Source organism: Glycine soja, chromosome 8 (assembly GCF_004193775.1).
Source record: "Glycine soja cultivar W05 chromosome 8, ASM419377v2, whole genome shotgun sequence".
NCBI lineage: Eukaryota > Viridiplantae > Streptophyta > Magnoliopsida > Fabales > Fabaceae > Glycine > Glycine soja.
In genome coordinates this window covers 16,544,490-16,571,835 of record NC_041009.1, presented here as the reverse complement: position 1 = coordinate 16,571,835, position 27,346 = coordinate 16,544,490, and the positions used below count along the sequence as shown (strand labels likewise).

The 27,346-nt window shown below is 30.8% G+C and overlaps 4 protein-coding genes across 12 annotated transcripts; 2 read left to right on the top strand and 2 right to left on the bottom strand.

The window, feature by feature from the left end:
* Window positions 1-3,809: 3,809 nt before the first annotated feature.
* LOC114422387 (peroxisome biogenesis protein 2-like) lies at window positions 3,810-8,166 on the bottom strand. 2 transcript variants are annotated; one of them, XM_028388711.1, is made up of 8 exons: window positions 7,908-8,166; window positions 7,369-7,485; window positions 7,091-7,244; window positions 6,395-6,531; window positions 6,188-6,288; window positions 5,343-5,460; window positions 4,505-4,671; window positions 3,810-4,322 (listed from the first exon to the last, which is right to left on the bottom strand). In XM_028388711.1, the coding sequence occupies exons 1-8, from the start codon at window positions 7,989-7,991 to the stop codon at window positions 4,208-4,210; spliced, it is 993 nt and encodes a 330-aa protein (XP_028244512.1). In that variant the 5' UTR covers window positions 7,992-8,166; the 3' UTR covers window positions 3,810-4,207. The 2 variants fall into 2 exon arrangements, with proteins under 2 accessions (XP_028244512.1, XP_028244513.1); XM_028388712.1 differs by having other exon boundaries at window positions 7,369-7,482.
* Window positions 8,167-10,232: 2,066 nt separating this feature from the next.
* LOC114422388 (protein THYLAKOID ASSEMBLY 8, chloroplastic-like) lies at window positions 10,233-11,285 on the bottom strand. The gene has a single exon (XM_028388713.1). It carries the CDS (start codon window positions 11,254-11,256, stop codon window positions 10,540-10,542), a length of 717 nt encoding a protein of 238 aa, XP_028244514.1. The 5' UTR covers window positions 11,257-11,285; the 3' UTR covers window positions 10,233-10,539.
* Window positions 11,286-11,464: 179 nt separating this feature from the next.
* On the top strand, window positions 11,465-13,742 carry LOC114422389 (photosystem II D1 precursor processing protein PSB27-H2, chloroplastic-like). 6 transcript variants are annotated; one of them, XM_028388716.1, is made up of 4 exons: window positions 11,465-11,635; window positions 12,285-12,396; window positions 12,737-13,140; window positions 13,285-13,742. In XM_028388716.1, the coding sequence occupies exons 2-4, from the start codon at window positions 12,315-12,317 to the stop codon at window positions 13,420-13,422; spliced, it is 624 nt and encodes a 207-aa protein (XP_028244517.1). In that variant the 5' UTR covers window positions 11,465-11,635; window positions 12,285-12,314; the 3' UTR covers window positions 13,423-13,742. The 6 variants fall into 6 exon arrangements, with proteins under 6 accessions (XP_028244517.1, XP_028244519.1, XP_028244515.1 ...); XM_028388714.1 differs by having other exon boundaries at window positions 11,523-11,635; window positions 12,233-12,396; XM_028388719.1 differs by having other exon boundaries at window positions 11,523-11,635; window positions 12,233-12,396; window positions 13,230-13,345.
* An 8,524-nt stretch (window positions 13,743-22,266) lies between these two features.
* Window positions 22,267-25,932, top strand: LOC114422779 (auxin-responsive protein IAA27-like). Of its 3 annotated transcripts, none has more exons than XM_028389306.1 (6): window positions 22,267-22,288; window positions 22,915-23,377; window positions 24,011-24,243; window positions 24,508-24,649; window positions 25,338-25,399; window positions 25,565-25,886. In XM_028389306.1, exons 1-6 carry the CDS (start codon window positions 22,282-22,284, stop codon window positions 25,600-25,602), a joined length of 945 nt encoding a protein of 314 aa, XP_028245107.1. In that variant the 5' UTR covers window positions 22,267-22,281; the 3' UTR covers window positions 25,603-25,886. The 3 variants fall into 3 exon arrangements, with proteins under 3 accessions (XP_028245107.1, XP_028245108.1, XP_028245106.1); XM_028389307.1 differs by lacking the exon at window positions 22,267-22,288 and adding an exon at window positions 22,645-22,733; XM_028389305.1 differs by lacking the exon at window positions 22,267-22,288 and having other exon boundaries at window positions 22,803-23,377; window positions 25,565-25,932.
* Window positions 25,933-27,346: the final 1,414 nt, after the last annotated feature.

Sequence of the window (27,346 nt, the reverse complement as noted above, 5' to 3'; positions counted from 1 at the left end):
TCCTTATGCTTGATGTATGGGCTGTTTTACAGAAAAAGGGATTTTTTTTTTCATTTTTTCTAAATGGAGTTATTTTTTAATTATTTATCTAACATCTGTTATGATTTTAATTTTTTTTAACTGAAATCGTAAAATTATACACGACTTTAGTGTATTTTTTTTTTATTTTACGACTTTGAAGTTATAACCTTTTAAAAAAATTGAAGTCAAAAAATTATTTACGATTTTAGTATAATTTTTCTATTTTATGAATTTTTTTTGATATTAGGAATTTAAAGTCGTAATACTTATTTTTTAATTTAAAGATTCATGGAGGTGAAGTTGTGAGTTTGACTACGATTTTACTATGTCCCTTTTTTCAAACTTTATAATATTATATATTATTTTATAATATTAATAATTTTTTAGGCATTTTTTATTTTATTTTGTTTTGTTTTTATTTTTTTAAAATTGCTAACAAAATTTATTTATTTAATTATCAAATAAATAATTTTAATTTTACTTATTATTAATTTTATTTAATATATTGTATATTTTTTAAGTTTTTATTTGATATGTTGTATATTTTTGTAATGTTTTATTATTTAAAATATATTATATCTTTTTAATATTATTTTATTTAAACATTTTTGTCATAATACCTGTTACGACTTATCGTCTTTAGATAACTAATTCAAAAATAACATTATAAAATAATATATAATATTATAAAGTTTGAAAAAAGGATATAGTGAGGTCGTAGCCAAGCTCACGACTTCACTTCCATGCACCTCCAAATTTAAAAAAAAAATATTACGACTTTAAAGTCATAATAAAAAAAAAACTTTCGTGAAATTAAAAAATATATATTAAAATTATAAATAATTTTAAGATTTTATTTTTTTTCAAAAAAAGGTTACAACTTCAAAGTTATAAAATAAAAAAATTACACTAAAGTCATAAATAATTTTACGACTTCAGTTAAAAAAATAAAAAAAATTAAAATCGTAATAGATATTATGACTTCTAACTCAAAAGTGATAATACCTATTACGACTTACCCTTTAAGTAAATAATTAAAAAAATAACCCATTTAAAAAAAACCGTATGTATGGTTGAGAAGATTTTGTAAAAACTATTAGATATGCTGCCTCATACAAGAGCAGCTTCAGGTTTCAATTGCCCAATAATAATATTAGAGAAAAAAAAAAAACTATTCATTGATCTATATTAGGCACCAAAGTAGTGCCGCTGCTACCTGTACGGACAGTCTATAAAGGTATGAGGGGAGACGGTCAAATAATGTTGTTTTCCTCTTTGTTATTGATGAGAGAGAGAAAGGATTAGGGAATTGACATACCAAATTCTCAGTTATTACTTAGACTAAATTCAGTGTTGATGAAAATTTTATATATGATATTACTTGAATACCCAGCAATTTATATTTTTTAATTTATTTCTTTTTATGAAGATAATTTTACTTATGAAAGTTTCAAGTGGCCAATAAAAATCTATTAAGTTGATAAAAAAAATAGACTCGTATCTCATAAGAATGGGAATTTAATTTTTATTGTTGATGTGAAAATATCATTAATAGATAATGTATAAGTATCTCTAATAACATGAGCCTTGAAGTTTGTTCTAGTTCTCATGAACTCCTAAACCCATTCACATAAATTTTAAATTAGCAAGACAGTTCCAAGCGATTAAGGACGAATTTTTCCTTGGTATTTAATTTTATTTGATCGTTTATTCAAATTAAACTTTCTTATATGATGTCACCTTAATAATTTGTCACTAAACAAATTTTATCATGTGATAGTTTTGGTATAATTTGAGACAAGCACCACTCACCCAGTGCCGACCAAAAAATCAGGAACTCTGTGCACAATGATCCAAAAATGGGAAAAGAATGTGGGATATGCAACATAAAGAAAATTACATTTACCAAACGCCAAAGAACAAGTTTTAGATCGATACCAGCACATGGCCTTGTACGTATATACGTGGTTTTTGGTTGTATGTTATGTATATGCATGTTTATATATACTTCTTTGTTTGCCTTGGGACCTCATAATTAACAGCTAGCATAAAGAAACTCACCCAAGAAAGAAATTAATTTATTAGCAAGTTTTTCCAGCTTGATGTTGATTTGAGTAAAATAATAAATATTAACAGATACGTTGAATATAAACAGTTTATCATAAATGAAAAAGTATACTACTAAGGTGTTGTTTATAAATTTGATAAGAGAAAAAAGTTAAATATTTTTTTTCATAAACTAAAATTAGTTTATAAAAAAGCGTATTTCATTTTACTTTCTTATTTTGTTCTCCAATAAATAAATTTATCCAAACAAAACCTAATCATTTTATCAGTTAAATATCAAATTATTAGTGGTCAAAGTCATACTATACGGAAGTTGCTCGAGGGTGCATATCTTTTCTAAGAACAATTTTTTTCCGCACATTAAGAATCAATGAAAAGGAAAGACATAACCTCATATATATGCTAAAAGGAAAACAAGAAAGAAAAAGAAGTTGGCTCATCACAATTTTTTTTTAACTATTTAAAAACAAAAGGTTATGAATTCAACGTACCACATGTCATGTAGTATATGAATGATCATTAGAGGACCGGATAAGAATTGGATCAGATGGATTCCTTTTGACCATTGGTCTTCCACTCAAGAATATTCAATTTCAATAATAATAGCCAGAAAGTTTATGCTTCTCCAACGGACCAGAAGCTACTGATATCTATCAATTGCCCTTTTTAATCATGCACGGAAACAACAAAATTGATAAAGAAAAAGAGGAAAAAGAACTGAGACTGAGTTTGACACATTGTTGATTTTGTTTCTTGTTTTCTCTTTTTGTGTTGTTGATATGTGATATCACAAATAAAATTTAATCTGGGTACTGATCATTATGACCGCAATTTTTGAAGTCAAAAGCACTATGCTTATGCCTTCGGGTCGTTTCTCTGTCAACAAAATATCCTAGTCAAATGATTCTAGCCAGAACCTTTTGTAAAAGATAATCCATATTAATTGAACTTTTAACCCTTTTTTTTCCTCAATGAAAGATTCATAATAAACACTGAGTGAGAAGAAAAGGAACGAGACATGAACAAGATGCATGGTAAGATATTAAAGCCGTATACTCGTTATTCATATCCCACAATTCAATTATTTGATGTGAGTTGGAAGACAGACATATAACATTCTTGTGTCTCTATTGTATTTGTAGACCACTACATGCTTAGCAGAAAAATAAACAAGTCGAAATTTACCACTTTCACCGTTTAGTTATTTTCTTCCCATCCCATTTAATGTTTTATTTACATTGTAAAAATTAAAATTCCAATTAATAAAAACCAGGTTATTTTAATAATTAAGATTGATGGAAATAAGCAAACAATGATATCAATCAACCTAACTTTATTTGTAAAGTTATGAGATTGAATTTTATGATTTTACATAAATTTAAACCAATAAAATAAGATATGTTCAAAAGAGTGTGTTAAATAAATTTAAACCAATGAAATAAGATGTGCTCAAAAGAGTATGTTAGAAAATATTATCCTAGATTTCTCATTTTGACCTTGTGACTCCAAAGAAATTTTAACTTAAGTATCACTCCCAATACAAAAATTAATCTCAAAAGTTACATCGGTAAAGACACCAATTAAAAGGATAAAAAAATGTCTTTTTAATTATTTATTTCCATATAGTAAATCAGTAATACATATTTAAATAATAACGGGAAAATATAATAAATAAAATCAAATATATTAATTATAATTTCGGCCGTTGATTGAAATCAGTCTAGTTCCAAGTACACACAGAATGATATTCTGCCCCTTTTAATAGCTTAGCTTTTTAGTTTATAGGAGAGCTAATCGTTTAGTATGTATATCCAATCACAACACATACAATTTACAAGAAGTTTAACTTCAAAATAACGGAAAGAAATGTATGAGGGGTAACTAAATGATACATTGTTACAAGGGAAAGAATGCTTCCCACTGAACCGAGTAAGTGATTCTGTGAAGATATTTTGATTTGTTTTCCCAATTAAATGTGAATAATAATAATAATAAAGAGAAAGTAAGGGGAAAAGAATACCACCACAATTTCAGGTAGTATTTTATATGCTAATTCTGTAAGTAGATCAAATGCTCCCTAACTCTAAAGAATGTTTCCCTGATTCTTAGTAACAATCAATCATTCTGAAGGGACACCACCATGTCGTTGCATAGCAACAACGGGCTCACTGCACCTGGAACACCTAAACGATGGAGCAGCAGCACATCGTGTCCTAAGACAGTAGTAACAATATCTGCCACAAACAAATTGTGAACCATTGCTTAGTCCTCTTCTTTTAATGAGAAACAGCTGAATTTGAAGCACATATATACATAGAGTTCTGTAGCTATAATCCCGCCGAAATACTAAAAGATGTTTCTAGTGGCAAAACAATAATGTGAGATGAGAGTAAATATCTATTATAGAGAGATGTACCTGTGCTGGCAAGGTAGAGCAACATAAGGAATTGTGGGAGTAGCCTGACAAATGGGACATGCTGAGCCATCCTCAGCTGAACTTAATGATTTATCTTTAGAAAAAGGTCGAAGGAGATTTTTCACGGATGATGAATTAAGAAGGGGGAGAAGCAACAATAACATTTCCTGCAATCAGAATTTGGCATAATTAGCTCCAATGGATTGTAAAGTCAGAAGTGAAACATTGTTGCAAATCCACTCAGCCATCAAATCAAGATAGCATCTAGCTGTTGTAAAATGCCCCCAAAACAACTAATAGCAGCTCTCAGGATGTGACAAACATTTTTAGGAATTGGAATAGGGCTCTGCATTTGAATTACCAATCCAATTAAGCACTTATTTATGCTATTATCAAATAAGAGCTTACTCATATGTTTGATAATAACACTTATTTAAAAAAGCTAATAAGAGCTTATCATGATAAACTTTTCTATGAAACTTAACAAAATAAGCAAAATAGAACTTATGGGAAAGCCATAAGCTACTTTTACTGTTTCACAACCAACATACCCTTCTCTATCTCCCATTCCTATATAACAGATGTATAATTAGTTCCCCTCCATTTTTAGTCATTTCCTGCCCAAGTGAATATAGGGCCCTAACTATTCTTGGGCCTTCCAGTGTAAACCTGAAGAGATTTAGGGGCCCTAAGGGTTATGGGCTTTGCGGTCCTATAACATTCAGTCAGCTATGCCCATTTTTACATTCATTTGTCTTAACTAGTAAATAAATGAAAGGTCTCATGTGACCAATATGATTCCACAAATTAAGTAAAAAATGAAGAGAGGAAGAAGTACCGAAAATTCATTCCAAACTAATTGCCGGTTCATATATTCAAAGCTAACAGCACGATTCATATTCGGGCTTCCATATACAAGCCTAGCTCGTAAGGCTCTTTCAATAAGATTTCGATATCTGCTTCACAATAGCACACAACAAGAAGATAAGTTTTACAGAGCAAGTCAATCATCACACATTTTCACCCTAGAGGACCCAATGAAAATTCAAACTGAATGAAACCAATTATATGCTAGGAATATGTCCTGGAGGGCCCAAAGAAAAGAAGAAGAAAAAGAAGAAGAAGAAGAACAACAACAACATCAAATGCCTTATCCAATTAGGTGAGGTCGGTTACATGGATCACCCAATGCTGTTATGCTTGATTAAAGAGTAAAGATTCAGAAATATATATCAAGTGAGAACTCTTCTTATTGTGAAAAATGAGAAAACTTTAAATCTAGATCATACAACCATAAATGGATTATCAAGATTAAAAATTAGTTAGTGGTCATATAACCACTTAAAAAAGTCATGCATTTTTCTTTTAAATTTTGATCATTCAAATATTTATATATGGGACATACATCAAGTGAGAACTCTTATTGTGAGGAAACAGAAATACAAATATTAATGGCCAAATTTAAAAGTTCATTAGCAGTCATGGATTTGTAGTCACATCACTACTCAAAAAAGTCATGTATATTTATCTTTTAATTTTGACTAATTAAATGTGATCTAATGGTTTAAATTTATTTTTCTCATTTCTCACAATAACAAGGGTTTTCACTTGATACATTGCTCATATATTTCAAAAGACAAAAACAGGTGTTGTGTGAATTGTTTGGTTGTTGAAAGGAATCACCTTCCAGTGCAAAGAAATATCAACAGGTTTCCAAATGAAGCAGCTCTATATATTCCTTCTATCCGTTGTATCAAGATCCATAAACGTCTAGCCAATGGTCTCTGGGAAAAAGAAAAATTGAAAGTCAAACTAGAGCTCACTTCATTTCAATCCATGTTGGTCTATAGGCTGGCAAGTAAGCAGTGTAGGGAAACTTTAAAAAAATACCTGCTCAGTATCACCCCATCTACGAAAAGCAGAGAAGGATTGTAAGCGAGCCCATATATACTGACCACCAACAGTGGCAATACAATACCAAAGCTTCTGAGCAACAGTGAGTCCAGGTCCCTCCAGACCAGTTCGGACTGTGTACAAGTACCACATAAGAATAAGAAGTTAGCAGTTGGGATGAACATTGGACAAGGATGAGCAATACTCAAATCAAGATATGCATGCACTGGAAACAGACCACCAGAAAAAATGTACACTTTTGCCTCTATATCATTGGTTTGTTAAAGCAAGCAAGCACCTCATAAAATTAGACAATTAAACACCTTTAGTAGTATGCTATATGACCGTGATGCAGAGTACAAAAGTTCACAGATGATGTGTATACTTAAGTTTAATCTGAGAAAAAATGTACAACAAAGAAAAACATTTTTATACGTGTGTTAAAATTTCTTATTCAAAGGCATCAACAGGATATCATCAATTACACTTATTCAGGGCAGGGCAGAGTCATCCATGATGCAAGTAATGTCAACAATAGCTGGTGTTTTCCAGAATGTTCATTCCATGTGTTTAACTTTAACCCTTACAACTTATCAAATAATCAACAAGAATTCAGAACCATCTCATAACATTGAAGACCTGCTTATCTAAATAGAACTACAGTGCATACAGATGAGATTCAGACCTTCCTACCTTTATCTCTTGGTTCTACTGCACGCTCGTCTCTGTACCTCAGGTTCATGAGAGCAATGCCTGGGGTTGGCTTATCCACCCAAATTGAGAACCTCCAAATAAGAAACTCAAGGAAAGCATCAAGCTCGGCTTCATACTGAAATAACATTCCTGGCTAATCCCAAAAAGCATAAAAGAAATTTGAAAGATGTTCAAAACAATTTCCAAATTGGTAGCAAAATTACCACACACATTCCTTTCACACAACAATTACTACAGTAAGTCATAAATAACAGTACCTTCATTAATGAGAACACTTTAACCAACTGTTCTTTCAACATGGCTGACATTTCAACGTCCAATCTCGCTGCATCAACTTGGTTAACTCTTGATATAGAAATTGGAAGAGTTGACTGCTGAAAACCCAACACGGACAATTCTTTAATCAACAGTGTTGTTGCAATTGCAAAACAAAAAGTACAGGGTTGATAGGAAAACACACTATGCAACTCGATCAAACACTCAATCTTCAATTTGATAATAAAAAACAAATTCTTATGACATTAAACTATTAATCTCCATGACGTTTGCATAAATTCAGCACGTCTCTAGCTTCAACGAGAAAAACCCACCCATAGAAGAAGAAAAACTAATTTTTATCACAAGCTAAAGGGTTTAGCAGAAAATTAAAAAAATACCCAGTAAGTAATAATGAATAAATATGGGAATTCGGTTATGAAGATGGATAAAGAGAAGGTGGGTAAACCCTAAATCAGAAAAAAGGGGTTTTTGAAGTTTGAAGATTGAATTGTGTGAATAGGGAGAGAGAGAGAAGAACCTGATGAGGGAGGGAAAGAGATTTCCATCTGGGGAGGAGTGTGTGTGAAGTGTGAATCCAAGCATCGTGTGAAGGGAGAGTCATTGCGTGATGATGATGATTTTGGTTTGGTTTGGTGTGTCCATGCACCGCTTCTTCTCTCTTTCTCTCTCTCTACCCCTACTGTTTAGTTTAGAGAGAGAAAGAGAGATTAGGATGTTCTGGTCATTAGGGGCAGCACTGTTGTTGCATTACATTTCACCATGTCACGGAATCTAACTTTTCAATTCAGTGATAGAGAAATCATCCCACAACTTTATATTTTTTTCCACCTATTTTTTCTACCCTTTTGCATACTCTTTTCTCATCTGTTTTTCCTTTTGCTGATTAAAATGATTCTTCCCATCCATTTTCATCGTTTTTCCTAAATACATGTTTCATTTTCACTAATTTGAATTATTTTTCATTTATTTGTACCATTTCTTACACATTTTTCTACTCGATCATTTGCATTTTTTTCTGATTTGAATTTTTTTTTCTCTCTTATTTTTTTACTTCTCATTTGAAAGATTTTTTTCCACTCATTTTTCTGTATCAATTTTAAAATATTTTAGTAATCACAAGTTAGATTGCATTGGAAAGTACGGTGTTTTGATAACATCTGTTTTTTTAATTTCTTAGTAATCACTTGCTCACCATGGCATTTTAATTCCTTTAAGAAGGAGTTTTTGGTAAAGAAATGTCATTTTATGATAAGTATTTATATGACTAAAAAAATTAATTAGTGTATTTTAACTCAATAAATAATCTAGTAATAATATATAAAGTGACTGACTATTAATAAGTGTGTTGTAAGGACAAAGAGCTCTTCCATCACATGGAATGAAGACTCATTTTCTTTTTATCCATATGAAGATCCATGTTTGACTTCTAGTCATGGTTTAAAATTGTTGAAATAGATAAAAGATGAGAAAAAAATTTCCAAATTTTATGAAGATTTCACACGAAGAGATTGCTGTCAAACGAAGAGATTGCTGAGTTATTGACACTCAATGAGGAGGATCTTGATTTTATGCTCCCAATCTTGGCCAATTTAGGGGAACCTAATCAGTAATCAGGGATAGAACTCCAACTCAATCCCAAGTCCGAATAATGACTGCTTCAACTAGCTAGGCCTTAGGATTGTTCTTGTAGGGATAACTTTGGCTAGAATAGTAGGTAAAAGAATTTAAAAATTTACAAAAGAGTATTAGTGAGGTGAGTAATGAAAATTGAATTTGATAATTTATGTATTGTTAAATTCATTAAGTGATGTTTATGTACTTGACAATGGTCGTATTTTCAGACTAATTTTGTGTAAGAAAGGCATTTCTCTATCTATATATAATTTGAAAGCCAAAATTTCATCCCAAGTAATCATCACATCTTAATGAATTAGTATAACATTTGTAAGACCAATCCAAGAAAGACTTGCTCTGCATTTACTTTCGCAAAAATAGTAACTTTTTTATAGGAATATGCAAATATCATTAATCAAAAGTACAAATGATGAAAGATCAAGAAGACAATGCATAAAGATATTGTTACTACAATTCATCCTGCCTTTGAGGATCCAATTTACTACAACTTGAGAGTCTATTTCAAAAATCACGCGAGACGAAGAGAGTTGATGAACAAGCTTTGTACCCAGATAGATTTCCCACAACTCTGCTCACAGGGCATTACTATGACCAATATTGCAATGCAAGCCTTTAATAAACTTCTCTTTGAAGTCTCGGATGAGACAATCACAAGCTGAAGTTTGACCCACCCTGTCGGTGAGATCCATCCACATTAACCTTGAACACATTCAGGAGAGGGGGCTGCCAGGAAATGGAGATCTGGTGTCTTTTAGGAACAACATAGGAGGGAGTATATATACTTTTGGCTGCACCAAATTTACTCACTCATAGTGATTATCAGTTCTCACTATGAAATCAACTTACACTAGTTACATTGACCCGAGTACTTTACAATTCATGAACAATGGAAGTCACATATATTAAAAAATTAATACATATTTAACTAGTAGTTATAATATACATGAACTGTTGCAATTATTGAATTGATTGAACAAACAAAATTAACAGTGCAACATTTAGCCTCAGGCTCAAATTACCTCGTAGTAACTTTCCAACATGCAATTGAACCATGCACTGTAACTTTCAACCAGTTCACAAAAAAACACAAGCAATCAACGAATCTATATACAGATAAAATGACAAAACCACGTCATCCAAATAACTATTACAGCCTGAAGTGAGTGTAAATTAATCAGAAATAACCAAATAACTAATAAGCCAAGTAAGTAGCTAATTCAGAACTTTGCCTATATATATTTATTACCTACAAGTCTTTAAGTCTGAAATCCCAAGAATGTGTTAATATAATAATATACATTGCTCATAAAGTGAGTATAAATTAATCAGAAACCATTCAATTCAAAATAAGCTTACTGCAACACTGTAAAGCATATTCTAATCATAACATTTGTAAGAAAAAATAAATTGGGGTTGACAAATTGCCAGGACATTCTTCTTCTGCAGCTACCTAATGACTATATTAAAAAAAAAAAAAAAAAAAGAAGAAGAAGAAGAAATATTTACAAACTTGACTAAAAGCGTAATGTGTTTAATTGGGGCGTAGAGAACTTAGCAAGTGCAATTTTGTATTCATGTTGAAGTTCTTTAGCAAGAGCCTCTTCCCCGAAACTCTTGAGCCCACTAACCAAAACCTCAACCACATACTCATCGGGTTCAGTAACGGAACCATATCCACTCTTGTTCATGAGCCCGTAAATCCTGACAGTTGATTCTCTGCTCCTGGCAGCAACGACGGCCTTGATCAAACTGGCTAGCCCCTTGTGATCGTCGCCGCACTTGATTTCATTCTCAGATGCGAGGTCGAGGATCAGACGGTCCAGGTGGTCGGTCATGTCGTTGGCGGCGAGGGTTTGTGCCATCTCGGCGTAGAGGGAGAGGTCGGCGCCGTATTCGGATCGGAGGGTGGAGAAGACGCGGAGGGCGATGGTGCAGTGCTGCTGGCGTAGGAGCTCCCGCAGGGTGGCGAGGAGGTCGGATTTAATGAGGCGCGTGAGGGTGTTGGAGACGAGGGAGGTGAGTTCTGGAGGGTTGGTTCGGTGGAGGCGTTTTAAGGTTTGGATGGCTTGGATTGCTTCGATGCTCAGGATTCGGCCTTTCACCAGAGGGGTTCGATGGGACCGCGGTCCACCGCACCGCACCCGAACGTAGCCCCACCTCGGCGTCGTGGCGGTTGAAGGTTGGGGTTTAAGTTTAAGGAAGGTGGGGTTTTGGAACAGACACAGAGCCATCGATAATGTATAACAGAAGATGAAATGAAACAAGGTCCAAGTTTATCTTGTTAGATTTCATGAATTGGTTGCTCAATGACGCCTTTGCCCTTCTCATGTAGTAGTGTTGGTATCCAAAACCTTGCTATCTGTAATGGCCTTTTTGGTCAGTTTATGGAAAATAAAGTTACAAGCTTTTATCCACACAACACAATGGATTGGAAACTTTGAGCTCAATCGTACGGTTAGGAAAATTTGCAGTTTCTTAGCATAGATTGGAGGAAGAAGATTGTTGGCAACTGTTCCCAGGGAGAACAACCTTCATCTTCTTCTGAAGGTGCTCGGTGAAAGGGTGTTTGACCAAGAGAAGAAATCCAGTTCCAGAGATTTTTTATTCAAGGTAGGAATACCTTGAACAATTTTTTTCAGCTTGCTTGTGTTGAATGCTTAAGTGGATTGCTGCAAATTTTCCTTACTGATTTACATCGTGTTGTGAGGCTCTCTATGATTTGTGCATCTGTTCCTTTTATTGTTGTTGGACTGAGCAAATTTGTGGGTTACTCGAGTGATTGAGTCTTATTGGTTTTCAGATTTAAAAGTAGATTAAGTTTAACTCGGTTTGGTTGAGAATGTGAAACTTGTATTGCTCAAAATAATATCAATAGATAAAACATTTAATTTAAAGAAGAGATTTAAGTCTTGAAGTTGTTACTTGTTAGGAAAGGAAATATAGAGAATTTAGAGATACTTTAAGTAAAAGGCAAGTTTTAAAGAATGGATTCCTAATTATTTTGGACTTGGGTGAATGAAAGAATAACCGAAAACTATAACAATAATAGTTATCAAACAATGACAATACAACTAATACAAATGATAATAGTAATGAAATCTTAATTCTGGTTGTTTTGATAAAACCTAGTGGAATGGAGTGTAAGGTGAATTTGCCTATAAAATTTAATAAAAGGTGAGAATAAAACTCTAAGTTCTAATTCTTAAGGATGGATGAAAGGAAGGACACTATTGCTACCTTGTGTACTTGGTGGATGTAGCTCTGCATTGTGGAAATTTACAAAAGGAGGATGGCACTTATCCTTGCAGCAAATATGTGCTCCATTACAAATTCCAAAACGGTTGAAGTGATAAAAAGAATCGATATTGAAGGTATGTCCTAAAAATTCGAAATACATTTTCCTTCAAATTCCCAATTCTCTTTTGTTGTATGAGAAATTATTGTGCAACTTCTTTGTTGCTTTAGTATATTTGCTGTTTCTATACTATTCTTCTTCCTTGAGGTTCCTGTATCCAAATTTGTCTTGTTAAAGGGATTACATCGTTATTTTCTGATTGATTATTTTGAGATGATGACTTATTCTAGTCAAGAAGGAAAAAGAAAGTAGAATAAATAACAATAATATATTTAACTTGAGAATGGACAACAACATGATACACCCCCAAGTAACAGTAGGTCCTTTATTTATTGACAACTTCTGCAATGTAACAGATAAAATGCAATCCAGATCTAATATTGCACTGCCTCCTTCGGAAGCTTCATCAAGTCGCAGGCATCTCTTAATCGGTGTTGGTCCTTCATTGCTTACCTTGACGTGTGGTTTATCACCACCAACGGTATGGGCCGAAGAGAAGTCTGGCGACAAAGAGGAAGAAGATAAAGGGGTTATTGGGGCCATCAAATCACTATTTGATCCTAATGAGAAAACAAAGTCTGGAAAGGTGTTGCCAAAGGCTTACTTAAGGTCAGCAAGGGAAGTAGTGAAAACACTGCGTGAATCTTTAAACAAAGGCACCGATGATAATGCCAAATTTAGACGGACTGCGGACTCAGCAAAGGAGTCAATTCGGGAGTATTTGGGCAGTTGGAGGGGAAATCAGATTGTTGCTCAAGAAGTACGTACTTCTAACTGAAACTCTTTAAGCAATGAAAATTTAATGCCTTGACTAATGACTATTATTAATCGGTGGCCATTTTGTTGTAGATTACCCTCTTAAAGATATGTATCTATGATCATGATTTGGATTGATTCCTTGCAGGAATCATATGTTATTTTGGAAAAAGTAATCAGATCTTTGGCAAACTATTACTCAAAAGCAGGGCCATCAGCTCCACTGTCACATGAAGTAAAGTCTGAAATATTAGATTATCTAAATACAGCTGAAGAATTTTTGTAGAACATCCTCCAATGTGTTATAGAAACAACACCATTTCTAACTCCCTGGATGTCGTCAATGGCTGTGATAAAAGTAAATTTATTCTTCAATCAATTTAAATTTTGTATCAAAAAATTGATCAAACTTGTTTTCTTTTTTCATGAGAATTATACTTGCCGCTAGCTTTGGTTGATGCTTAATTCTCCCCTCCTCCCCAAACAAAAAACCAGAGAGAGGACAGTGGGAAAATTTAGTCTGTTGATGCTTCATGTATTCTGTATCTCAAGTTTTATCCCAAGTAAAAGAGCAAGATACGTTCTTGTCAGTTTTACTTTCTTGTATTTACGGTCCTCCTTACTGTTACTCATCTTTCCATTTATTTTTACAACTAGTTTTTTTTTTCCGTGCATTTATATAGAGATTTTATACTCTAAAAGAGAAGATTAAAGTCACTTTTCATCTTTTATAATAATCAAACAACCATTCATGTAAGCATTTTCATCAATTGTTGTAATCTTGCTTATGTATAAAAGAAATGTAAATATGTAATCATCACCAAAATAATTTTTAGATCTCAACTAGCTATTTGTCCTTATAGAAACATTAATAAATTTTCTTAAAGCTTAACTTTTCTTATCATTCGTGTAACAACATATCAAATAAAAATATTTACTTCAGGTTAATGAAAAAGTTAGAAAAAGCTGTTATCAATGCATATACCCCATTTTCTCTTTTTATTGTTGCATTTTTTGTTTATTATCCTCCTCATCCTCATTATTGCATTGAAAGAAGTTTTAGCCGAAATAAAAAAATCTATCTGCAAAGCTTAAAATATACATTTTTTTTTTATCAGTAATCTCGAAGATTGTCAAGGGATTTATAACAATTTATGTATCTTATTCAACCATCTAAGCTACATCTCTTTAACACTTAAAATATACATATGAAACACCTTGGTAAGAAGCACGATCAAAATGAGTAAAAAGAAGACACAAATGCATATATCAGGCATTTAACATTGCTTAGTTACCAATGAAGATGGGGTCAAGTCAATTGAAGAATATGAAGCTTGCAGTTCATGAAAATCGTCCCATAGAGGATTAGAAGGTAGTGATTTAAAGTTCCGATCGAAGATGGCTTTTTATACGACCCAACCTCTTCTAAATGGACCGTGACCTTCTTTCTTTTGTTATCTTGAAAACTTTGAACATGCTTATTCCCTTAGATTTTTTTATTTTTTTTTACTGCTATTCCTTATATTTATGCTTCGTTTTATATGAAGGAGAAAAAGTTAGAAAAGAGAGAAAATTTTAAAATTTGACTTAAGAAAGTTGAAGTTTTTTTTTTGTTTAAAGTCAACTTTTTTCTCTCTCTCTCTCTCTCTCTCTATTTTTTTCATTTCTTGTTTTTCTAAAAAAGAAATATACATCGTATTTTCCTTTGTTTACTACATCTTAAAGACTCGATCTTGGCTTATAGTATATATTTTAATTAAAAAAAATATTTTAAGGAATATTCCTTAATGGTGTTATATACTAAATCGACTTCGTTACAAAAAAAAAGAAGCTAAATTTACAAAACTATGTATTTTATAATAAGAAGGTAGGAGCAATAATATTCACATCTTTTTTAGCAGGCCACTATAATTTAATATATATTTTAATTAATATAAAAGGCACACTGTCGTTAGTATTTCTTATACTTCTATATTTCTATCTTAGTTAGGAGAAAGGACTGTGATTTATTTTAATGGTGCGAAACTAAATGGATTAAATTATAAGTTCATACTTTTTAATTTTGATTCATGTAAGTTTTTTGATTTATTTTTAATCCTGGTAAATTGGTGTATTTTTAACTTTAGTTCCCTTAAGTTTTTCGCTTTATTTTTATTCTAGTAAGTTTAAAAATTTTCAATGTTAGTTACTGTAAGTTCGTACTTTAAGTTTATTTCAATTTAAAAAAAAAACTTGTTTTCTTTATTCATGAACTTAATTACTACATGTATATATCTCAATCAGTTTGAAAACTTCAGTACATTTTTTTTGAAAACTTACTGCGTGTATATATTTTAAAAAATTAAAAATATAATTTTTAAAGATTACTTCTATTCAGTACCACAAAAACAAATACACGAAACTCACAAATCATCCTGGATAGGTTGTTATTTTTTTAAATAATTAAAAATTAAAAAGATAAAATGTTTTTATTACGGAAAACCGTTCATATACGATTTGTATGAAATTAGTTTTGTTCTAATAAGCATTTCTCTTTTTTAAAATAAATGAACATTTTAATATATTTTACATGTTTGGTTACACTTCCACCAGTGTGATTTACGTCTACATCATTTCAAGATTTTGATGAGTGGAAATTGAAGAATACGTGCATCTAAATCGCACGCTCTGAGAGTCTGAGACCGATGTGAACTGTGGATCAATTAATGAAACATACATATATATATATATATATATATATATATATAACAGATATATAACAGTGTACACTAGCTATAATCACTATACAAGGAGAATGCATTGTTGTTCATTAATTGTTTTGGTCTTGAGCTATAGAATGCAAGGCCATTGGGCAATGGCACCTGAGGCAATGAAGCAGCCAAAATGGAACAAACACATCCACATGTCATATCGGAAATGGAGGGGATGAGGTCTATGCCTATATATAAATAATATTATCATGCAAAAAAGAGAAAGTATATATGTTGAAGGCATGCATTGATCACGAAACCAAAGCTTTTGTGATGGGGTAGTGCACAACAAATAGAATCTGTCTTTAGTGATACTTGAAAGTTGAAAGTGATCGAGGTCCCTAGCTTGGCCCTGCATGCTTATCTGGTCTCAGGATTATGTGCACTGTAGCAATGGTGCACGGCAAACAGGTCCCACATGTTTCACACTTTAATACGTGTGAGCGAGTTTCAGAATATTTAAGATAGTTAGGAAAGTAAGGAAATCACATATTTTACATTGTAAATTATATTTCTATAATAGTTTTGTATCAATTTCTCTATTCTTTTTCATATTTGCTATTTTGCCTTTTGCGGTCATTTTAATTGAGTGCTAACTAAAGTAGGATCAGTAACTATATATATATATATATATATTCAAATAAATTAGAGAACGAATTATATATGTCAGCCATATTAAGCCTAGAGGGCTTACCCAAAAAGAAACACGATACGTTTACGATGGATTTTAGTCATTTTGATGAAATTAATTAGAAGGCTTTGAAAGAGTATTTTCATTTGAGCTGCATAGCAATAAATGACCTCAACAACAGTGGAATTGCCCAACTGGAAAAGCCAAATAAAGGGCTTATATATCTTTTGTAAAGCAATCCTACGTATATGTTGTTTATTAAAATTGCTCGGTATAAATATGTATCCTAAAAAATTATTCTTTATTTTATTATCATATTTATTGTTTTACTAAATTATTAATTTGATAAGTCTTTTGATTAAAATTAAAGACTTTTTATTATGATAAAGATTATGATAATGAGAAATAAGTTTTATATAATTTTAATTTAAATTTTTCTTGATCGTATGATTATTATGAATAAGATATCAATAATTTGGATAAATTAATATATATGTAATGGTCTTTATTGAAGAAAAATTAATAGATCTCATCTATTAAATTACATATATAAATGATATATACGTGGATGTCATTAATGAACTAACTCAATTGAGATTTTCTAATTGTTACATTTACCATAAATTATTAATAGAAAATTCTCAAAAAAAGATTTAATAATTTTCTTTGGCCTGATATTGTCATAATAATTAACAAGTTATGTATAGTTTGATAGTAATATCATACTCTAGAGTTAAGTTATAGATGTAAAGATGGAAGAAAGTATTATACTATTCTTCTAATGGTTCTTGAAAGTAAAACATTACTTTATGCTATTCGAACGCTAAGAAGTGTTGTTAGATGTCTACCTTGATTAATATATTAATTTGATTAATATTTTATCAGCTTAGTATTGAACCTACGAGATCACATACAAACGAGTGTTCTAATCTCTGTTAAGGAAATTATTTTAATACTTGATTATCAATTAAATTAGAGAATTTAATATGAACAAATGATTAATTAATTTCCTAAGTAAAATATTATTATATTTTTTGTTAGCAATGAAAATATAAATAATATAAATATTTGGTGAAAGAAAAGAAACAAATTTTCACATTATTGAAGAAAATTTTTATGCTTTAAGAGCTTATTAATATGTACACATTTAATATGTCGTCTATTTAAATATAATTTAGATGCAAAATAAATTTTCATTCCGCGGTATGTTTTGAACACCTTTTTTTCCTTCAAAAGCAAGCTAAGAAACCAATACATGCCATCCATATGTTTGGTTTAGTTTAATTTTGATAAAAAAAAAAAGTCATTTATTTTTTATAAGAAAGTTATTTTGAGGATTAAATGTAAGTTCATCTCTGATTGCTTTGTGAGTCCAAAAAAATTTCTGGCTTAAAGTGAGATATCATTCTCTCCTCCTAAAAGTTTAACTACTATTAAAACCAACTTGGAAGATTAACGGTGAATTGTGTAGCAAGATGTGATATATACTTTAAAATTTAAGACTTTGTTTACGTTCAACTTATTTTTTAAGAAAAATCTTATTTTTCATTTTTTAAAATAGAAAATAAATTAATGATTATTCCTCCAAATTTAATTATTTAAAAAAATAGTAAGCCTTAATGAGGAGATTGGCATGAAGAGTAAATTGCATGCATAGAGCATTTAGACTAAATTTAGATTCCTTTTCGTTTACTTATCACCAAGCTTTTATCTTAACCGTTTATTTGTTAAGAAGTGGAGGATGGGGGATGTTTATGGTAGGGATCATTCAGGAATCAAATCCAAACTAATTCAAATAATTTAGATTTGGTAATTTTTATGTTTGAATTAGACTCGAATTAAATTAATCAAATTCATTAAATTTTGGATTGAGTAACGGATTTTAGTATTTAGATCTGTTGGTCTGCTGATCCGACTCATGTACCTGTTAATTTATAATAATATTATAATTATTGTTGTTGTTGTCTATTATTATTTTTAAAATTTTAAAAAATCAATTACTAATTTAACTAAGAGAGAGTCTTTTCTTATTTTCTCACTCATTTAACTATTTAGGAACATTGAAAATTTTAAACTATGATACAATAATTTTAGTTTTTAAATTTGCAGGTTTTGATGGTGTGGTGCCTATTTATTATATTTCAATTTTTAAATCATATTTAACATAGTATGTTTAACCTATGTGATGATCATGACAACAATTCCTCCCTTGAACTTTTCTTCTAGTTTATGCTTACACTAACAATTATAAGTAATGTATTTGGGTTATAAAAAATATGAGATTTAAAAAATAACAAACAAATTTAAATATTTTAACTCGTTGACTCAACTCAAACCATTTACTAACAGATTGGTTTTGGTTAAGTTTTTTTTTTCTTGAACAATTGACCCAAGTCAATCCGTTTAAATTTGATTAAGTTAAATCATAAATTTAATTAAATCTAACTAAAACCCCTAACACCCCTATCCTGATTGATGGGTTCTAATATCTTTGATATCATTAAATCAGCAAATTTATTGTTTCTGGTCAAAGATCATTAGATGAGATTGAATGAGTAAAAGGCGCACTAGTGATAGAGGGCCAGGTTTGGTTGTGCAAAATTAAAGTTTTCCAGCTATACTATGAACCCTTTAATAATCACAAGGGGTGGGAGCAACAGGGACACTATGGAGTATGGTCCAAGCATACTAAAGTCACAAAGCTGTTAATGTCATCATAATATGCTTCTCTAACCCATTGTTCCAGCATAAAACAAAAGCTCATTAAAGATTTTCCTAACTATTTGATGCATGGGCCAGATTTTAAAACATTAAAACACTAACGTTTTTTTCATATATATGTTCTCTGTCATTTCTGCCGTCGATATATACCACCCTTCAAAAATAAGACTGACTAGATACTTTTCCTTGAAATATCCTGGAACATTTACTTTTGGCTTAATTCCCAGACACAATATGCAGATTCGTCTAATTATGCATCGTAAGAAAGTTGATGTTTTCCAATTTTTGGTCCCGGGGCTAGTGCCTTCAAGAATTTCCTCACTTTATTGAACCATAGGTTATTCGCATCTTGTTCCTTTAGAAAGATTGCCAACCTTTTTTTAACTACTGTGATTTACATAATAATAATCAATCCAGTAAGGTACGTATATGTGTGTATATTAATTAGTTGCATAATACATATCACTTATATTGATTTATTTATGCTTTTATGAGAATTCTTTTTTTATATTTCTGTCTTGATTAATTCAAGAACTTAAAGTTAAAATAATAAAGAGTTTCTAAGCCTCAAGGGTTCTCATAATTTTTGGTTAAGATATTTTGTTTTCAGAAGAAACAAAAATATAAGTCTAATACCTAATATCACTAGGACTAAGTAATTTGATTTAAATTTTAAATACATATATATTGTATCAAACTACAGAAATCCAGTACCAACTGTGTTGAAGTCAAACTATTTGTGGGAGATATTGATCCTAGCGGCAACACCCTAACCCTATTTGGTCAATGGTCAATACTCAAGCTTGTGACTAGCTAGTGAGACGTGAAATAATGAGTTTCCCAACTATAATAATGAAGGGATATGAATTATGAAGAGTACTAGTGCCACTTATTGGTAGGAGGGTAGAATGGGATCTCAATTTCCTCATAACCAAATACACAAGAAAACATACAATTTTTTATGTTGATTTCCACCTAAAATTGCTTATAATAATTTCTATAATAAAAAAGAGATAAATAAAAAATAGTGTGATAAGATAGATGATATAATTAAAAAATATATTATTTTTTTAATAAAAATAACAATATCACAAACTACCAAATATGTTTCATATATATTTATTGGGAATCTGTTGAAAGAAATTTAATCTTTAAATGAATTTTAATGTCTTAAAAGATTAATTTTTTACTTTCCATTTAGATATACTTAATATATATATTGTTAGTGGAAGCACAAGTGATGTTTTTATCAAGTAATAACTATGTTTGTTTTGTTTTTTTCTTCTTTCTAAAAGCAATTTTGGTTAATTTAAAAAGAAGCATTAAAAAATAAAAAAAAAAAAGTTATTTTTAATGATTCCAAGTTTTAGAAGACTAATAATTTGTAGGAAATAAGTGCTTATAATAGCAATCTCTTTCCTTCTCCCTATATATCTAAATATTTACAAACAACTTTTTTGGGTTTTCGATATGTTGTCATCTTTAAAAGTCAATTTCAGCCTCAATTTTAGACAATAAGGAGTTCTTTGTGCTGTTTCGATTATCAAATTTCTAAGTGATGGCTATGTTACGTGAATGGCTTTCACAGTTTGTTTTGGTCAATTTTGAAAAAAAAAATTAAAAAGTGAATTATCAAGGTTTTTGTGATCCCAATTAATATTTTAGACCAACTTTAAAAATTAAAACTAATATTTTATACATATAATAATTTATCTTCTCACACGTCTTGTCTCTATTGATCGTATTATTACAACCTTCGTTCACCATTTAGGTTAATTTCATTAATTTTTCTAAGACTCTTCCAATTTCCAATTGCAAAGCATATTATATATATATTGTAACCAATTTTAATTCATTGTTACAAATTAATCTATTGTTGGTATAAAAGATTGAAATTTGGGGGATGGCTCAAAGTTTTAATGTAGGGGCGTTTAATTCACAGATTTAATTATATTTTTGGAAATAATATTTTTTGGAATGTTATTACTGAAAATATTATTTTCATCAAAGATGTTTGATATATACTTCTAATTTCTGAGAATTTTTTTAAATTTAATTTACTTTACAAATAAAAATATTAATTAAATAAATAAAAGATGTTGAATAAAAAGAAAATGAAAAGTTTATTTCAAATATTTTTATGGGAATGTATAATATGGATTTCTTTTAAGGATGAATTATGTCTAATAATATATTTTAATTTTCTTCTAACAAATATGAGAATACATATTTTTATCTTCACACTCCTCTTGAGAATTCAATAAAATTTCCTAAAACAATCCCTCGCTAGAGTCAAAGTTCCTTGGTTACCAAAAGATATAAACGTTTTTAAAAGCTAAATTAATAATTAAATTGTTAAAAACAATTGGTTGATGTCTCGTGAATTTAGAGAGATCGGTTGATAAGAATTATTAACATCAGCCTAATGGTGAAAAGTTTAGATAGCAAGCATGGTTTATAATTAATTTTGAGCTGTGCGGATTAGTAATTACTTGGACAACTCCCCATTTTTCAAGTTGTCCAATTTTTTATGCGGTTTTATAATCCTTGTTACACATTACAAGAGCTCAACACATTTTTCCCGTGATTTTCTTTGGATATGCTTATAGGATAATACCAATAACCAATTGATACATATTATAACACTAATCCATAAGGTATATAAAACTGTATAACTCAAGACATATAATTTCACATTACGAATTTCCAAGCAGATATTTCTAGGGCACACAATATTTGTGGTTCTTAACTCCGAGAATTAATGTGTTTCATGTCTTATATTCGCAACCATTATGGCATTATCTATGGTTTGTTTCACATTGTTTGCAGAAAACAAGAGAAAAAGAAAAAAAAATATCTAAACGGCACATATATACTAAGATAGGGAGGATTGTCTGCCAGTTTGGGACTCACTTCATATTCAACTAAAGAAAGAAGATTCACCTCTGTTGAATCCCTTTCATCTGTGTTGTGTCTGGACTCATACAGAGTTATTATTTATTCTATTCTTAATGCTTTAATTTGCAAATTGGAATGTCTTGATATGCATGGTACGTTGTCCGTCTAACTTGCGCCCGGACTGCATATAACTACTATAAATTAAGAAATTCTTCTTTTTTAACCATGTTTTTGTTGTAGAATACTCACTTACTTGGAATGTCTTTAATGGATTTTTTTCTCTTAATTATGTTCCTAACATCTCACTTAAAGAAGGATTTAAATCTATTAAAGTAAGGGAGGGAGATGAATTTTAAAGAATCAAATGTAGTTATAGTTGTCATTATTAATTAAATAATAATGATTATGATCTTAATAACATTGCTTCAACATGCGCATCAATTAATATCATATTATCAAATTATGATAAGTACTGGAGAAAAAATATGCCTGTGGAAAGAGGAAATTTGATTCATATATAAAGGCCAAGAAGATTCGTAAGGGAATAAAAAAAAAAAAGCTCCCGGCAAATTCGTACCATACCATGCGATAACTGCAGTATAAACTCTACTTTCTGACTTGTTTTGTTTGTTATGTTCTTACAAGTTCTATATATATATATATATATACATACGCATACTCACTTGAGTCACTTGTTTAAATATTTTTCTGTTTCAAAAAATTGGAACCTTTCACTGTTGAATTTTGATGACTACACCCTTGGAACATGATTACATAGGCTTATCAGAGGCTCCATCCATGGAGAAAAGCTGTGATAAGATATCCTCTTCAGTTTCCTCCAATCTTTCTTCTGAGGATGAGAACACTACTTCATCTCTGAACTTCAAGGAGACAGAGCTGAGGCTTGGCCTGCCAGGTTGTGATTCTCCTGAGAACAACAACAAATCAGGGGTCTCTCTTTTTGGCAAGGATTTGCAGAAGAAGAATAATGGCTATTCTTCTGCTTCTTCAACTCCTTCCAACAAGAACCTCAAGAGGGGCTTCCCTGATGCCATTAGCTCTTCTTCTTCCTCTTCTGGGAAATGGATTTTCTCGGCGAGTGATGCAGCAACTGAAGCTGATTTGGAAAGTGGTTCTAATATCTCTGGAGGATGCAACAAAGAGGTTGGAATGGTTCCTCACTATGAGAAACCAGCTCAAGTTGCTGCAACAAATGAACATGCTCCTGCTCCTGCTCCAAAGTAAGTTTTCTTCATATGCCTATGTTTTGAACCCTGTTTGAATAAACTGCTCCACAACGTAAACATTTATAGGGAAAAAAAAAAAAAAATAAGACCGTAAAATGAATTAAGCATTTGAGCTTCTCCTATAAATTTAGATTAACTTATCCACTTGATTTTTTATAAAAGTTCTCTAGTTTATATGTCCAAAAATTGAAGTGCATGAATTGATTTTAACCTGTATGACAAAAATTCAATTTATTTTATTTTTTATTATTTTTGTCTCTTGTGAGTGCTTATATAAAAGTTTATCTAAACATAATCTTATTTTTTAGTCTTCCAAAACCAAAATAGTGAAGGCTGTATGCGGAAGGTTGGTAATCAGTTCATGGTTTTGTTAAAGCTTATTAAAACTAAGGTGTATGAAACTGTTTTCTTTTAGTAAGACCTTGTTAAAACATTCGTTGACGTATTGGTCTACTGTATTTTTATTATTTTTTGTTCAATTTTTACTGATTTTTTTATCCTATTTTCAGCTAGATGTATTGGCTATTGAATTTAATTTATGGATCTTTTTTACTGTTTGATTATTGATACTTGCATGATAGAGTTTTCTATATGGGGGTGACATATATATCAAACTTTTTGTGGCAGAGCACAAGTTGTGGGATGGCCACCAATTCGATCTTTTCGAAAGAACACGATGATGGCTTATAATTTGGCAAAATGTGACAACGAAGCTGAGGAGAAATCAGGAGTAGGTTGTCTTTACGTTAAGGTCAGCATGGATGGTGCTCCATATCTCAGAAAGGTTGATCTGAAAACCTACAGCAACTATATTGAACTTTCTTCAGCTCTTGAGAAAATGTTCAGCTGCTTTACCATTGGTATGGTACTCGCTCTCTATCTCCTTCATTAATGTGTTAACCAATGTTGTAACAACATGATATGGAACTGAATAATAGTCTCTGTGGTCTAATTGTGAATTGCACACCTAATTAATTAGTAATTACCAATTATGATTTTAAGTATCAATAACTGAATTGATTATCAAACTAGCTACTTTAAGCTACTAAAATTATATATAAAAAATGAATAAATTAAGCTAGTACTATTGTATTTATAAAAACAACTCAATATCCTGAAATCAGGTCAATGCAATTCTCGTGCACTTCCTGGGAAAGATGGATTAAGTGAGAGTGCATTCAGGGATCTTGTTGATGGCTCTGAATATGTTCTTACATATGAAGATAAGGAAGGAGACTGGATGCTTGTGGGTGATGTCCCTTGGAAGTAAGTTCTCTTTTCATTTTTGTTTTTAAATCTTCACTGATCAATATATATACATATATGTCATCTTTTTTTACCACAATACTTGGTGTTTGAACCGGTCAACTTCACTTCTTTTTTTTTTCTTCAATTTTTTCTTTGCTTTCAATAGCTTTAAAACCATTAAGGTGTTTTTTTTTTTTCCTTCTATTAAGATTATAATTTTTGATAATAATATAAATCATAAACGTATTTAAATAATAATTACCGTCAACAATTTTTTCCAATTGTGTTTAACACAACACTCTAGTATAAGTTAGTTTGACTAGTTATTTTAATCAAAATAAATTTATTAGATATACATTATGCTATTTTATTTATGTAATTTTTGGCTTATTACTTCAACTAGCTTATAACTTACATATTACTGGCTTTTTTCCTTTTTCTTTTTTTCTTTTTACTTCTATCCTCACTAATTACTAATTCACTTAAAATCTCTTTTTATTAAAAGAAATATAACGAAAACATGCTATTAATCATAAGCAATTCTTCAGAATGTTTTTATCATGTGTATAAACTTCTAATATGTCAAGACAAGCTTGTGATTTCTGATTGCGACTTTTAAATCTCATTGAATCTTCTCATTACAACTGTAATCATTTTTATCTTAATGTTGTTCCTTGCCTGATGCTATGATAACTTGTCACTACAGAATGTTCACTGAGTCATGTAAGAAACTAAGGATAATGAAAGGCTCTGAGGCAATCGGGCTAGGTATGTGTTACTCATAAATTTTAAACTCGCTTTTACATGCTTAGGTGAAAAGTCGTCAATATATTGAATATGATACTTTTCTTTTTATATTTTAAATGGAAGATTAATTTTTTTAATAGATTAAATGGAAGATTAACTAAGAATATGTTATTAATTTTCTTGCAGCTCCAAGGGGTATGGAAAAATTTAGGAGCCAATACTAGTACAGAAGATTCTGCTCCACCACTGGGTCATTCACTGAAGCATATAAAGAAGGTTTAGAGGAGAATTTGAGCTTAATAAAAAAATAAAATAAGAAAAAAGAGAGGAGAATTTGAGCTTAATAAAAAAATAAAATAAGAAAAAAGAGAGGAGAATTTGAGTTCATGGTTCTGTAAGAAATAAAACGAAACGTGCGTAATGTAGCGTTTGAATTTTTGTGCCTTCAGACACTGATAAGTCTCAGTTTCTTTGTGAATGTGCAGAATATCAAATATCTTGCTATTTACTTATGTGGTGCACCCTTTTTGGATTCGTGTCGCTGCATAAAAGAATTGCTTTCTTGTTTTTTTTTTTTACCCTTTTGACAATTCTTTATTGATTCCTTTTTTTTGAAGGAATTTCTTTATTGATTTCTTAATATGCATTTGTTAAAATATATGCTGAAGTGCTAAACAGTTTCTACTTTGACTAGCATTTTCAACTTGTTAGACTTATAAATAAGGCTCTCATTAAGGTAGGGATCTACTTCCCGTGTGATGGTGTGTGAAAGGTGCCTTACTCTTGAATCCCTTGATTCGTGTTATCACAAGCCCCTATGTAGTGCTAAGAAAGTCCTTGAGTGAGAAAGAGAATTCAAGTTTTGAGCCTAGTAATTTTGGGCCAATAATTGTCCAAAACAAAGATTTTTTTGTGACCTAGTTGTATTCTTGACAATGTTATACATCTAAAACAAACTAGCATATTTCTACTTTGTAGTGTGAAAGACGGTATTAGGATAGATTGATCATTCTTTAAATTAAAATACAAATATTGCATGAACCATTTTTAGGTCAAAGTAAACATTGAGTGATATTCCTAACGCTCATTAAACAAACTAGGATATATATATTACAAACTAAACACTAAAATGAAGTTGTTTTAAAACATATTGTTGGGATTAGACTATTTTAATCGTTGACATCAACTCGCTATAAATTGACTAACCAGTTTCATGTTAGGTAGGAACATTTTTTAGAAAATAAATTAAGATTGGAACTCGCATAATATGGAACTCATTGGTCAGACTGCCGAGTTAATTTGGTCAACAACTAAAATTGTTTGGTGCCAATAATATATTTTAAAACAACTTCATTTAAATATTTAGTTCATAGAAGTGCCCTAATTTGGTACATTAGCCATGCTTCAAAACAGTAACCATGGAATGCTTATAACACTTTATATTGTAACTTTTCTAATAATTGATACCATGTTTAATTTTTACTGATAAAAATATTTTAAGTACAAACCATGTGAGCACAGCAGATTAAATAGAATCTTGTTCTCCCTCTTCTTCATCATAATCTTAAAGGACGTGACTCTGTAATGGTTTTCCATGGCTTGTATTCATTGGAAGCTTACATTTGAAGATTAATAATGCTCACTTGCTGAGCCTCACCACACCTTTTACACATTTGGGCAAACATAAAGTCTTGTGTTTACACTTTGCATCAAGCAACACAGTATTTCTTAGTGCATGTTTAATATATAATTAGATATTATTTCTAAGCAATAATTGCTTATTTTTTCAAAGTTCTCTAAAAAAAATTGACAAAAATTCTAAAATGACTTTTTTTAAAAAAAAAAGCACTCAAACACACACTTTGTTGCTATCAATTCCCAAAGCACTAATAGACAGTGAGAGTCTCATGCCACTTTGGATATTCCATCTGGCATTGAACAGCTAATTATATTGGCATTTTCCCTGTT